Source organism: Salmo trutta, chromosome 5, assembly GCF_901001165.1.
Source record: "Salmo trutta chromosome 5, fSalTru1.1, whole genome shotgun sequence".
NCBI classification, from domain to species: Eukaryota; Metazoa; Chordata; class Actinopteri; order Salmoniformes; family Salmonidae; genus Salmo; species Salmo trutta.
Window position 1 is genome coordinate 26,459,205 of NC_042961.1, and position 15,105 is coordinate 26,474,309.

At 41.6% G+C, this 15,105-nt stretch overlaps 1 protein-coding gene across 6 annotated transcripts in view; it reads left to right on the plus strand.

The window, feature by feature from the left end:
- kndc1 (kinase non-catalytic C-lobe domain containing 1) overlaps positions 1 to 15,105 on the plus strand; it is a 59,950-nt gene that overhangs the window by 37,666 nt on the left and 7,179 nt on the right. Inside the window, exons 17-27 of one of the 6 annotated variants that reach the window (XM_029753121.1) lie at positions 1,774 to 2,132; positions 4,921 to 5,014; positions 5,110 to 5,207; positions 6,809 to 7,008; positions 7,657 to 7,770; positions 10,952 to 11,099; positions 11,439 to 11,603; positions 13,482 to 13,697; positions 13,975 to 14,057; positions 14,286 to 14,439; positions 14,695 to 14,817. In XM_029753121.1, coding sequence (XP_029608981.1) covers positions 1,774 to 2,132; positions 4,921 to 5,014; positions 5,110 to 5,207; positions 6,809 to 7,008; positions 7,657 to 7,770; positions 10,952 to 11,099; positions 11,439 to 11,603; positions 13,482 to 13,697; positions 13,975 to 14,057; positions 14,286 to 14,439; positions 14,695 to 14,817 — 1,754 coding nt within the window. Of the gene's footprint in view, positions 1 to 1,773; positions 2,133 to 4,920; positions 5,015 to 5,109; positions 5,208 to 6,808; positions 7,009 to 7,656; positions 7,771 to 10,951; positions 11,100 to 11,438; positions 11,604 to 13,481; positions 13,698 to 13,974; positions 14,058 to 14,285; positions 14,440 to 14,694; positions 14,818 to 15,105 lie in introns of those variants that run through there. The other 5 variants (XM_029753123.1, XM_029753122.1, XM_029753124.1 and 2 more) reach the window with 5 other exon arrangements.

The following is a 15,105-nucleotide window of genomic DNA, read 5'->3' on the forward strand; positions in this document are numbered from 1 at the left end:
AAGGTGTCAAGCTCATTGAGGCACTCTCTATCGGCACCTGGTGGGCGATAGATGACAACAATGATAAGCTTGAGTGGACAAGTGACCGTGATGGCATAGAATTCAATGAGGAGATGGGCAGGTGAGAGAGGAGAAAATAAATAAAAATCACCACTTAGGAGAAATGAGTGGGCGATAGTTTGGAACTGCCAATCTGCGGTCAAGAGCGCCTAGTTCATCTCAGCCTATGCTGCCCTTCAGTCCCTTGACCTTTTGGACCTGACGGAGACATGGATCACCCCAAAGAACACTGCTACTCCAGATACTCTCTCTTCATCTGACTACGTGTACTCTCATAGTTCAGTTTGAGAGCATCTGGTCGTCGCAGTGGTGGCCACTAGGCACTCTTGACCGCAGATCAGCAGTTCCAAATGCTGCCAGAGACCAGGAATTCCATATGGGTTGCGCGCGCAGAGTACACTTAATTAGAAGGGTTGCAGCCAAGGGGTGAGGAGCGTCTGTAAAGCCCACAGGGAGAGGAGCGAACTAGGATAGAAAACACACACATAGCTGCCAAAGTTACAAAAGAGCAAAATGAGATTCTGAGAATAACTAGGTAAAATACTCAAGGGAGACAGTGGTGTGAAGCCTTCCTCTCATAACACCGCAGAACAACTTGGCAGAACCCTCTCTGTTTCGGCGACAATCTTAGTTGTGCGACGAGAACGCTGCTTACAGCTGCCGCTTTGAAAACAGGCGAGACTGAAGTACTAATTGCTAATTGCCTTGCAAAAGGTGAAGAGCACACAAGCACACCTCCCGGTCGTAATTGCTGATTGCCTAGGAGAGGTGAAACCACTCCAATACAGCCACTGATTACCAAAACAACAACAGTCACAAATTGCCCTGCCTGTTAATCCTGGTTGATGTGTCAACAATCATCTGCAAATTAATAGCATTCAGCAGTTCACACACCAAGTAGGCTACTGGGAAGACAGGCAGCACTTAAAGGAGATGGCCCTAGCTAGCAAAAATAAAGACAGTAATTATACTTATACTTATAGTGTAAATATCAGGAGTCCTCTAGCAATATAATTTATCACCATTACTTCACAACTGTCATTACAGTTACCATTACTTCACAACTGTCATCACTGTTAGCATTATCATGATAAATGTCTGTGAGATGACGTAGTTAGATGAAGTTGTATACTGTAGCGAGATGTTGTGACAAATCCAGCTTTGAATGGCAGTTGAATCAAGTTGTTAGGAGAATGATTGGCGGATGGATTAAGTTGTTAAGAGCACAGTTTATTCAAGACGGCTCAAATCACGCTGTGATCTCCTCAGCTGGAGAGTTGTTGTGGAAACAGACACAGGCACAGTCACTTCCTTTCCATATACACACGCCAATACATACAATTAGCATAATGCACACTCAAACAGACACCTAAAGACCCGTTGGTAACAAACACTGCACACTTGCACACAAACACACCTTCAGTTTCACACAAAATACTTTGTGTGAGATGATAAATCTGCTCACACTGGAAGGTGGAGGACGCCTGTGATGCAGAATCAAACAATATAACAAGGTTCGCGTTTAACAGCATACCATAAAACAAATTTAATAGAGCCTTTCACCAAAAGAAAGCTTCAGCCTTGCGAGAATGCCACCTCTCAAAATCTCTGCACACACAGATGTGTGCATGAACACACACACAAACACACATACAGACTGCCTGACCCATCCATTTTCTCTCCCTTCCTGCTCTGCCATGTTTCCTGGACCAGGATTGAGAGCTGCTGAGTGTTTGGTTAAGGGGGCTATGGAGAGTGCTGAGCATCCAGTGGGGGGCGGCGATGAAAGCCCCTCTAAAGCTGACTCTCTATGGGGGACGGACGAGCCACTGAGGGTGGGCCACCGAGGCCAGATGAGCCCTGACTGCTGCGAGGACATGGAGGACACAGAATCTCTGGGGTCTCATTGTCTCCTCTCCCCCAGCTCAGGAGCAGAGGTGTCCAGCCACAGCCTCAGCCCAGCCTGGGCCCTGGCCTTCTATGGAGGGGACTGTTTTAGTCAGGATGTGGTGGAATATGCTAGGAACTTGGGACAGCATAGTGAGTCCCCGTGCCTGGAGCTGAAAACACAGGTGGGTAACCTGGGAGGAAAAGCTATTGAGCTTAAATATAATAGACCTGCTATGAGTGATGACAGACCATACAGATACCATGGTCTCAATGTTTGGAATAGTGCTTTTTTTGTAAATGTGTAAATATGTGACTCTCATTTTAGAAGACGTGGTAAATGTATACTGTCTGATACTTCAAAGATTCAACATGATTAGTTAACTACTTTCTATCAAATGGTACATAATGAAAAAGCTACATGCATCTGAAATAAACAAGAAGTAGTTATTATATCATAATTATGTGATTATCTATATAAATGCCAGAGAACAAGCAGACTAAAATAAAGAAAAATCATGTTTAATGTTTAAGGCAAGTAGTGTAATTGCCTCAGGCTGTTCTAATTCTACTGTTCAACATTCACTTAATGCTCACTATATTAAAAGGACTCCTCTCTCTTTTAAATTGATTTTGTCCAGGTAGTGTATGTTGCATTGCAGGCAATGATGAAGCTGTATTCATTTCATTATGGCATTACAGTAATGCCAATTACATAGGAGTGGCACTTTTGATATAAAGCATGCACTTTCTATTAGACTCATCCATCTCATTTAAAATGAATGGATTGTATGATGACCTATCGTAGAGAATGTACTACTGCCTTTCAGTTTGAGCATACACAAAATAGTATTATTGACATAATTTACTATGAATAATTAAATGGTAATTACACTTTCAGTCAAACTCCATGTTTGGATAAGTGCATGCATTTCATCAAAAAGCTATGAGATTATTAGTTAAAACCAAGCAAAACAACATTAATAGCTGTAGCAAATCAGCATATAATCATGATTTCAGGTGAATAGGAAGAGTTGGAGGTTTAAGGGTAATTGGCACATTATTTTCTCCATATCTATCTACACTTCGACATAAAAGTCATTATCATGTGTAATAGAATAATGATGGGCTGTCCTTCTCTCTGTATGCTTTGATGGTAATGATGTACGTTTTTATCCGCTCCTTCACTGGAATAGTCTGACTGCCCCACTCTCATACTTTAAAGACCGACTGCCTTAAAAAGCGGCAAATCCCTTTGAAAACGGCCTATGTGGCATCGATATGAGTCAGAAACAGTTATTCGAGTGTCAAAATGTACTACAAAGTGTAAATAGTCAGTCATCAAGTCAGTCTTGTCTAAAATGGAGTTTGGAACATCTGTGCGTCACAACGGGTAAAGGAAGGTTGGGTTTTGATTTGACGATGTCCACTTGCCCACTAACATGGGGTGAACAGCTGTGTTGTTTGCTCTCTATCAAATAGCATAGACAGTGAGACAGACCTGCCCGGCAGCTCCGACTTTGTTTACATAAGACAAGTCACACATATTTTTACTTCAGAAATAGAGCACCAAAAACTGTAGATGTAAACTTGCGCAACTAAAATATCCTCTGCAAAAAAACGTCGAAATAATTTACAGATTTCTTGAGTTATATTAGATTAATTCTGGTGATTTTGATGATGTGAAATAGGCTTATGCGTCTACAGTGTCTCATGGGGGGAAAACATAATTAACCAAATGCGGAATCGGTCAGGAAACACACCTCCAAGACTGAAATCTTGTTTTTGTAATGAGCAACAGATAAACATGCTTGCTAATCAGCGTGTTCAGTGGCTCTTTAAGAGCCAGGGTCGATATCAGTGTTATATTGTAGACTCTAAAGCCCTGTTTCCATTGGCACTTTGAAGTTAACCCTGGCTGGGCTAGATGGAATTATGTTTCCACCACAGCCTCCAGAAATGAGACATTATGTCATGTTGCTAGGTAGCCAATATGTGACTGTGCAGCTGGTTTCACAAAATGTTGCTAGCTAGCTTTTAATTCCCTCTAACCATGCTGTAACTAACGTTGCCCCATACTCATGCCAGTGCCAGCCAGACTCAGAGCCATGTATTTAGCTTGCTAGCATTAGCTAGCTAAACAGTTAGCATTGTCACTAGCGTAACAGGCTAGCTAGCTAGCTTAATTCCTACTTTGCTTGCCACGGCTTTGGCTATAAGCTAGCTAGCTAGCTAACCAAGCAAACCAGACAAGTTTGATATAATGTAGCTAGCTAGCTTTCACTACGACCTGGCCTGCTAAAACTCCTGCTAGCCCACATTAGCTAGCTAGCTAACTAGCTTGTTTCAACTCTGATTTGCTAGCTAACGTTAGGTAGCTAGTATTCGAGGGCTGACTGTTCTCATAAAAGTTTGTAGTGCAAAAATGTATGAAGGACCCAGCTATGGTGGTAATTTGTGTAATGTCTGACTACAGCAGCACTGATTGTCCATGTGCTAGCTAACAGCAACAAGCTCAGACGAGCAAGCTAAAAGTTGTCAGCATCCAGTAGTGATCAGCCGGTGGTTGCATAGTAACGGCGTCACCAGCCTGAATTCGAATCGAGCTGGCGCCGGTTATGAAACTGGGCTGCGCTGGTCTGGGTTTCCCTCGACCCAGCTCGAATTTGAGAATTCCATTCAAACCAGCTCTAATTTGGCCCTAATTTTAAGTGTCAGTGGAAATGGGGCTTAAAAGGCTCTTCATGTACTATATATACACCTTTGGGAAGAAGGGTTAATAATGGGTTCTTCTGCTATCCCTGCTATGACAACATTTTTCCCCAACGAAAAACCGAACCTTTGGCGAAAAGGTTCTACCTATGAAAAAAAAGGGGGTTCCTCCAGGGACAGCCAAAGAACCCTTGACGGTTCTAAAGTGTACGAACTAAATGGTTTGGTGTCTACTTTATGTATTAAATGTTCTACTTGTAGGAGCTTCAACAGCAGCTTATGATCGAGACGAGGAATCAGAAAAAGACCAGAAATTTCTACCAAAAGCTGCTCCATCAAGAGAGAAAAAACAAACGTACCAATCAATTCCTCATGACTTTTACAATTTCTACTATGGGGTTGATACATAGAGAAATAAACACACCATTTCAATGTGTTTTTCTGCTGAAGGTTCGGATGCTAGATTGATGCTGTCCAAACTCAAAGTCCAGCTTGAGGAGTTGAGGTCCAAAGTGGAGTTTCTAGACTCTATACAGAAATATCTGGAGGTGCGGACAGGTTGAACAGAAATAATCCCCAAATACTAACACAAAGCAGGCATAAAGTGCCTTCGGAAAGTATTCAGACCCCTTGACTTTTCCCACATTTTGTCACATTACAGCCTTCATCTAAAATTGATGAAATAAAACATGTTTCTCATCAATCTACACACAATACTGTATAATGACAAAGCGGAAACAGGTTTTTAGAAATGTTTGCAAATTTATTGCAAATAAAAAACAGAAATACCTTATTTACATAAATATTCAGACCCTTTGCTATGAGACTCGAAATTGAGTTCAGGTGCATCCTGTTTCCATTGATCATCCTTGAGATGTTTCTACAACTTGTAGTCCACCTGTGGTAAATTCAATTGATTGGACATGATTTGGAAAGGCACACACCTGTCTATATAAAAGGTCCCACAGTTGACAATGCATGTCAGAGCAAAAACCAAGACATAAGGTCGAAGAAAATGTCCAATGAGCGTAGAGAGGATTGTGTCGAGGCACAGCCAAACTGAGCAATCGGGGGAGAAGGGCCTTGGTCAGGGAGGTGACAAAGAGTTCCCCTGTGGAGAAGGACAACCATCTCTGCAGCAGTCCACAAATCAGGCCTTTATGGTAGAGTGACCAGACAGAAGCCACTCCTGAGGAAAAGGCAAATGACAGCCTGCTTGGAGTTTGCCAAAAGGTACCTGAAGGACTCTCAGACCATGAGAAACAAGATTCTTTGGTCTGATGAAACAAAGATTGAAGTCTTTGGCCTGAATGTCAAGTGTCATGTCTGGAGGAAACCTGGCACCATCCCTACGGTGAAGCATGGTGGTGGCAGCATCATGATGTGGGGATGTTTTTCAGTGGCAGGGACTGGGAGACTAGTCAGGATCGAGGGAAAGATGAATGGAGCAAAGTTCAGAGAGATCCTTGATGAAAACCTGCTCCAGAGCGCTCAGTACCTCAGACAGGGGCCAAGGTTCACCTTCCCACAGGAAAACAACCCTAAGCGCACAGCCAAGACAACGCAGGAGTGGCTTCGAGACAAGTCTCTGAATGTCCTTGAGTGGCCCAGCCATTGCACGGACTTAAATCCGATCAAACATCTTTGGAGAGACCTGAAAATAGCTGTGCAGCGACGCTTCCCATCCAACCTGACAGATCTTGAGAGGATCTGCTGAGAAAAATGGGAGAAACTCCCAAAATACAGGTGTGCCAAGCTTGTAGCGCCATAGCCAAGAAGACTCGAGGCCAAAGGTGCTTCAACAAAGTACTGAGTAAAGGGTCTGAATACTTATGTAAATGTGATATTTTAGTTTTTAATTGTAATACAATTGCAAAGAAAATTCTAAACTGTTTTTGCTTTGTCATTATGTAGCTTGATGAGGAAAAAAACGATGTAATCAATTTTAGAAAAAGACTGTAACGTAACAAAATGTGGATAAAGTCAAGGGATCTGAATACTTTCCGGATGCACTGTACATTACATGCACTGTTCACTCCCATATCGCTGATTGTTTGTTGGTTCTGATTGGTTGTTGGTTCAAATCACTGATTGGTTACTGGTTCTGATGGGTTGTTGGTTCATTTCTCTGCCTGGTTGTTTTGGTCAGGTTCTGAGTGTGGATCAATGGGGTGTGGATGTGTCCCTCCTTCCCTCCCTGGCAGCCTCTGATCCAGGGAGCCCTCTGGATCTCCAGCCCTCAGAGGAGCCTGCCGTGTTGGGATTGGTGTCTTTGTCTGGTGCAGGGACAGGGAAGAGCAGCCTGCAGGCCGCCACACCCCTGGATTTCATGTCCTACCTCTATGCCAGGTAACACTAACTATATATCAGTTTACAATAGCAGGTTAACAGATTACAGGTAAAGGTTTAGCTTAAAATAATACATTAACTATTAAACCCATGAGTGTGATTAACGGTGTATTAGCAAGTATGGTTTAAATCTGGGCTCATCCTATTCTCGTTCTGGAGGGCCGAAACACTTCTGTTTTTTCTTTCTACCTTGTAGTTAATTGCACTCACCTGGTGTCCCAAGTCTGAATCAGTCCCTGATTAAAATAATGAAAACCAGAGGTGTTTTGGCCCTCCAGGACCGGAATTGTAGCCTCGCAAAGCCGTCTTATCCTGCAAGCTTACATAAAACACTGCACGGATATCGTTTTACGTAAGCTTGCGGGGTCAGGTGGCTTTGAGGCTACTGGAAATGGGCAGCCCTGTTTTAAATGGTGGCCCTCTAGTGGTCAATGTGTTAAACTGAGCATCACAGTTTTACTGTCCATTATCATGCCTTTGATTGCTGAGAAAATGTAACATTAATTTATACCTACATAAGGCACAATAAGACATGTCTGTTTATTTATATCTGTGTCCAAATGTGTTTCACTGATTTGTCCTAATTCTTTTAGATATTGCATTCAACAGATACCAAACTGAACTCTTTTCTAACTCCTCCTCTGACAGAAATGCTCCGTTGGAGGGTTACATCCAACAGTTCCTGTACACGTACCGCTATTTCTGTACCCCTCAAGAACTCCTTCAGTTCCTGATGGACAAATTCACCAGTGCAGCAGCAGGGTATGTAGGCGACTATGGCAGAAATGGAAACAGAAATAAAACTAAATAGATTTTCATGCTCTTTGGATGGTGGCCTGACACCCTGTGTTTGCATAGAAATATAATTGGAATGTCCGTTCTAGTCATTCTATTTCTATGGTTTTGATTCTGTGGAATTCATGTCTGGTCTAATGTCTATGGTAAAATGCTAATTGAGTCAATATAATTGGTATTTGAAGAAAATAATAAAATGTATGTCCACTTGTAAAATAAAAATTAAGCCAAATTGGCAGTACTACTATAACTGTCTTCCGTAGAGCCGCTGGAAAATGTGGCGAAACAGCATTTGCCCCAGTATTTTCAAAGCAGCAGCATCTACCGGGCCAGTAACTTCTCAGGACATTTCTGCTTCTTAGTTCAAAATGAACCTGCTCTGTCGCAGTCCGCCATTGTAAACTACTGAAGACTACACGCAGAAAAGTCGTGCTATTTGTATTTGAGCAATATGATTGGCCGTTCATTCAAGAATCACTATGCTTTTTAACCTGTAGTGCCACATCTGCTTCCATAACATTAGAATGAGGTCAAATAAGAAAATTGTAAACATGGGCCTGTTTAAACAAGGATCACATTTTTGCACAACTATAATTATGTTGGCATGAATGCTGCCTTTGAAAATGAGCTACATTCTATCATACTTTTCTTATTCATTTTACTTCATGAAAATTTGACAATGGTTTAACATTGATAACATAATTCAAAAACAGTAAGTTGCAATTGGGATAAGTCCCAACATTCTTCCAGCATGTTTATGAATTTGTTACTTGAGTGTATGAATCCAAAATGGAAGTCCTTTGTTGCAATAACTGATATTATCAAAGTTTGATAATGAATAGGACCATACAATTCAATTTGCCAGCTAGATCCAGCTTTTCCTTTCCATTGTTTCCTGCAATACTCTGATCATTACATCATCATTCAAATTAAATACAACTGTATTTGTATAAGATGTTTTACAAAAGGAAATTCATAACACATTAATTTCTGAAACCCACAGAAATAATTTGCTTTCCTAACAGTGTTGTCCATATTCTGCCTTTTTGTTCCCATCTCCTGAGAGAAGATCGCTCTGCCTTCATTTAATTTCTTCTATACATTTTTTTGTCCTGTTTTCTTTGTGGGCAAACAGTATATGGCTGTTCAGGGTCCCCTTGCGATGGATGCGTTTCCCACAGTCACATGATTTCTCTCCTGTGTGACACTTTACATGCATTTTCAGGTATTTTATTTAACCAGACAAGTCAGTTAAGAACAAATTCTTATTTACAATGACAGCCTAGGAACAGTGGGTTAACTGCCTTGTTCAGGGGCAAAACGACAGATTTGACCTTGTCAGCTCAGGGATTCGCTCCAGCAACCTTTCGGTTACTGGCCCAACACTCTAACCACTAGGCTATCTGCCGCCCCATTAGGTACTCCTTGTGAGTGAAGCTTTTCCCACAGTGACCGCATCTAAATGTTTTCTCCCCTGTGAGTCATATGTTTCGTTAGGTTTTCCATATACTTTTTTCTCTAAGTGAATCCTCAAGTGTGTCTTCAGCCTACCAATCTCAGGGAAGCATTTGCCACAGTCAAGTCAGCTGTGATGTTGTTTTTAGACGTGGTGCTGGGTTTTCTCAATGGTGTTTTTGTACACAATGGAAGGTTGGGATCTAATGGTAGTTGATGCCAAGTCCTACTGGGTTGCTACTTACGGCTGAGCTGTAACTGGAGGCATTGTTTTTGATTATCTGAAGGGTCACGGGGAATGTGGAGACCCATTAGGTGCGTCACAGTGTGAAAAGGTTTGAGATCCAATGGCTTTAGTCACTCTCGATCATCCTGATCACATTCCCTTTTCACACAGGCAGGAGAGAAATCGAGTCTTTGGTGTAAAAAAATCCCTTGAAGCTGCTCTTCCTGCTGACTGGTCCTGAGTTCCTCCTGTTTCTCCTTAATCTGTGTGGGCTCTGTGTCCTCCTGCACCAGACTGGGTCTCCACTCCTGCTCACAGTGCTGCTGCTCAGGGGTAACCCCGTTAGAGACAGCAAGAGAGAACCAGAGGGAGTCTATTCTACGTAGTTTTATCTCCGGTGTGATCTGCAAGAGACTTCGCAGCTGGTCATCCTCCTCTTTAGATCGGGAAATCTACTCCTGGTACTCTGCTACCACTTTCTCTACTACTGCAAGAATCTCTATGGCAACCGCCGATAATAAATGCTCATTCAGAAACATGCTCAGAGACTGGATTTTTGCCATTTTGAGTGGACGCTTGAGTACTCGGTTCAATAGATCTTAAGTTCACACAAGGAATATTGAAAATCAAGACAAACCTGCCTCCAATTCTAGTTCTGTGTTTTCCTCTTCTTTTATGTTTTTCATCAGTTGTAAAGCCCAGAATGAACAACAGCAGCGCCAGCTGGATGGGTGTCTGTTCTGGGGTAGATAAGAACAAAAATGTGGATTGAGAAATGTTGCTCTAGAGCGGGGTATGTCTAACTTATTCCATGGAGTGCCTAGTGTCTGATTTTGTTTTTTTGTTTTTTCCTTTTTTTGGGCTGATTTTTGGTTTTTCCTTTCAGTTAAGATCTAGACAACCAGGTGAGGAGAGTTACTTACTAATTAGTGACCTCAATTCATCAATCAAGTACAAGGGAGGAGCAAAAATCTTCAGCCAATCGGCCCTCCGTGGAATGAGTTTGACAGGTGCTCTAGAGGAAGTTGGGTTCTGGGCTGGGATAGATAGCTGGAGGGAGTTGCAGACTCATGTCTAGCACACAGAGGGAGAGAGTGAGTCAACAGACACATGTTTTTTTTCACTACAGTAGAGTTGGTCTCAAAACATGAAATCTTGTCACGACGAATCCAAGCCCAGGCCTGAATCACTTCTCAGAATATCAGGCCTGACCCAGGCAGAAAATCAACTCTATTTTCAGGGGAATTCTGAAAAGTAGCTAGCCAGAATAAATTTGACTCTTTTGTAATAATGACAGCTTTGTAACCTCCCCCCAATTAAAAAAAAAAAACACTGAGCTTAAAACACTTTAGGCTTGAATATAGCTCATTTTCACCTTTTAAATACATTGAAGATAATCTGTGTAACTAGAATGTCCGGTCTAGATATTCTATTTCTGTGTGATCTTCACATTCCTTTTTCTACCAGAGGTGGTCCAGATGTATCAGGGGACAGTGCTAAGGTTTACCACCGGAGTCTGGACGTGCTGCAAATCTGGCTGACTGACTACATAATGGTGGACTTCAGCCCCAAGTCCAGCCTGCTGATGACACTGGAAAACTTCCTCACCACTGAAGTAATTACAGAGCTGATCAATCATCAATGAATCACAAAAAAGCAAAATCCAGTCACTCAAGAAATTAATAATTGGATTAATGTCTCAAATGGGCCGGCAGGAAGCCTAGCGGTTACGAGCGTTGGGCCAGTAACCGAGCCAACTAGGTGAAAAATCTGTCTGTGCCCTTGAGCAAGGCACTTCATCCTAATTGCTCTGGATAAGAGCATCTGCTAAATTATGTAAATGTCAACTAATTAGCTAAATCGGTAGCAGTGTTGTTGCTCTTGTCTATTTTTCAGTGTTTAGACATGTAATACTCTGAAGGAGGGTTTTTGTAATGATCTGGTTCTTATTTAGGTGTCTCCAGTAGACAGTAGAGGAGAGAGACTTTTGACCACTCTTCAGAGGTCTCCCAGGAAGAGGTGGAGCCAAGGCTGTGGGAGCCCAATCAGCATGCAGGAGGATGCACTGTCTGTCCACACCTCATGCAGAAAATCTGCTATTGAGTACTCTGGAAGGAAGGTCCATAAAATGATTATTATGAGTGTACTATTATGTTGTTGATGTTGTTTTTCTTGCCAGGTTAGAAAATGGTTGGTTCAAAGTACTGGAAGTTTGTCTGGCTCAAAAATAATCAATTTACACTGATATGTATTTCAACTGATGGGGACCATCAGAGCTGCGTTGTATTCATTACATGAATAATATGTTGCACTAGGATCAAACATTGGCACCAAATGGAAGAAAAGAGACTGAATAAAGGAGGGACCACCTGGACTTGTCCAATAAGAACCACAGTGTGTACCCTAATCATTACAGCGACGTGTATATACAGTGCCTTCTGAAAGTAGTCATACCCCTTAACTTATTCCACATTTTGTTGTGTTACAGTCTGAATTCAAAATGGATTAAATATATTTTTTTCTCTCACCCATCTAGACAAAATACCCCCATAATGACCAAATGAAAACATGTTTTTAGAAATGTTTGCAAATGTATTGAAAATGAAATACAGAAATATCTCATTTACATAAGTATTCACATTTACATAAGTATTCAATACATGTTAGAATCATCTTTGGCAGCGATTTACAGCTGTGAGTCTTTCTTGGTAAATCTCTAAGAGCTTTGCACACCTAGATTGTACAATATTTGCACATTGTTCTTTTTCAAATTCTTTAAGCTCTGTGTAGTTGACTGTTAATCATTGCTAGACAGCCATTTTTAAGTCTTGCCTTAGATTTTAAATCCGATTTAAGTCAAAACTGGAACTGGGCCACTCAGGAACATTCAGTTTCGTCTTGGTAAGCAACTCCAATGTATATTTGGCCCAGTGTCTGTTGGAAAGCAGACTGAACCAGGTTTTCCTCTTGGATTTTGCCTGTGCGTCGCTCTATTCCATTTAATTTTATCCAGCAAAAAACTCCCTCTTCCTTGCCGATAACAAGCATACCCATAACATGATGCAGCCACCACCATGCTTAAAAATATGAAGAGTGGTACTCAGTGATGTGTTGTTGGATTTGCCCCAAACATAACACTTTTGTATTCAGGACATAAAGTGCATTTTATTGCCCCATTTTTTAAAAAGATTTACTTTAGCCTTGCCTTATTGCAAAAGGCATGTTTTGGAATATTTTTTATTTTGTACAGGTTTCCTTTTCGCTCTGTCATTTAGGTTAGTGTTGTGGAGTAACTACAATGTTTTTGATCGATCATCATTTTTCTCCTATCACAGCCATTAAATTCTGTAACTGTTTTAAAGTCACCATTTGCCTAATGGTAAAATCCCTGAGCGGATTCCTTTCTCTCTGGCAACTGACTTAGTAAGGATGCCTGTATCTTTGTAGTGACTGTCGTGTATTGATACACCATCCAAAGTGTAATTAATAACTTGTCCATGCTCAAAAGGCTATTCAGTGTCGCTTTGGATTTTGTTACCCAATTGGTGCCCTTCTTTGTTTGTTGGTTGATTCTGTGTTTGAAGTTCACTGCTCGACTGAGGGACCTTACAATTATCTGTATGTATGGGGTACAGAGATGAGGTAGTCATTCAAAAGTCATGTTCAACACTATTATTGCACATGCAACTTATTATGTGACTTGTTAAACATATTTACTCCTGAAAATAATTAGGCTTGCCATAACAAAGGGGTTGAATACTTATTGACTCAAGACATTTCAACTTTTCATTTATTAATTTGTAAAAATTTCTAAAAACATAGTTCCACTTTGACATTATGGGGTATTGTGTGTAGGCCAGTGACAATAAATGTAATCCATTTTAAATTGAGGCTGTAACACAACAAAATGGGGGAAAAGTCGAGGGGTCTGAATAATTTCTGAAGGCACTGTATGTATTCAAAGCCAGAACCTTTCTAAGTTGATGTATCTCTGTAGAGCTTCCAGTGGAGGATATCCAGGGTGGTTGAGCCCCAGTCGACCCAGCCTAAAGACAAGGCCTACTCCATAGCAGCAGCCCTGCCCTGGCCCTACTACACTTCCCTTATGGATGATATCTCCAGTGCCTGCCTCAGAAGCGAGGAGAGACAGCCCTTTAGTCAGAGTGAACACAGCGCCCAACACACGGCACAGCAGCTCACTCTACTGCAGCAGGTACACACGAACGCACGCACACACTGACATACACACATGCACAGCCCACCAAATCATCCTGCTGCAACATATACACAGACATACAATTTCTACCTCTCTCATGCATTCACACTCACCCACAGACATTGTCATTTATAAGCACTAGGGGGAGACAAATCATTCCTTTACAAATGTAAAACAGATTCACAGACCTACAGTATATATTTACATTTGAGTCATTTAGCAGATAAACGTGTAAAATAAGCTTTTGGTTAGATTTTTTTTTCTCCAAATGCAGGAAATGTTTCAAGGCTGTCACCCAATTCATTTCCTCAACTCTAAATCTCAAGGAGTCAGGGACAAAGCTGTTAGTGTCACCAAGTGAGTAAATATTCCCTGTGCTCCAAATATTTCAGTGGCTTTTCAGTCAAATTTGTTTGAAGTACCAAATGAGTATACCAGAATGCATAATCTGAACACATTATCACTTGCTAGATAATGAGCCATTCGCTCCAGTCAGCCATTGCGTCCCTGACAATTTCTGTGACATAAAATAAACCATTCATCTACAGCCCAGTCTCTCGTCTGACTGCCTGTCTTCTGCCACAGACATGCGTCACACTCTGTTCCTCCAGTAGAGGGCAGCAGTCTATTTGTTCATGAAGGGACTCCACATGACGGCCACCTCCAACAGCTACTGAGATATGCTGACAGCGTCTCCAATTGGGTCTCTGCAGAAATCGTCATCTGTGATTCGATAAAGGTGAGATCTACTAGTAATGAGGCTACAACTCTGTTGGACAGTAGGTGTGATCTCTATATCGATGTGCATCATTCATTCATTGAACACACACACACACACACACATCATTTATTTTCATTCACAGTCAGTCATTGTCCATTGAATCTAATTACGTGAGAGCCATCAGATGCACTTATATGATGTATTCTTTGTTTTCTATAATGATTTGTGTGAATGCATGACCATCGGATCTCTCTTCTTCTTTTCTTGCTGCAGATCCAAGCGGCTTTGCTCACCAAGTTTCTCCTAATTGCCAAACACTGCTATGAATCAAGAGACTTTGCCACGGCAATGCAGGTCCTTGGAGGCCTGGAGAATGTGATTGTCAGGCAATTACCGGTAAGTCTGCGTGCCTGCATTTGAAACGGCACTCTATTCCCTACATACTGTATTGCACTACTTTTGACCAGAGCCATTTCGGAATCACCCCATGAAAAAAAAAAAATCATTCAACACAGACAGGTGGAACGTTTGTAAAGTAACGTACCTCTTAGGCCCTTAATGAAGGGAAATGTCTCTTTTACTCTGCTGTTATGGAAGCCAGAACATCAGAATTTGTGTTGAAACAAGATGTAGGAGGAAGTAACGGCACCGAAAGTGGGTGCTTACCCCATGAAGTGCAACAGA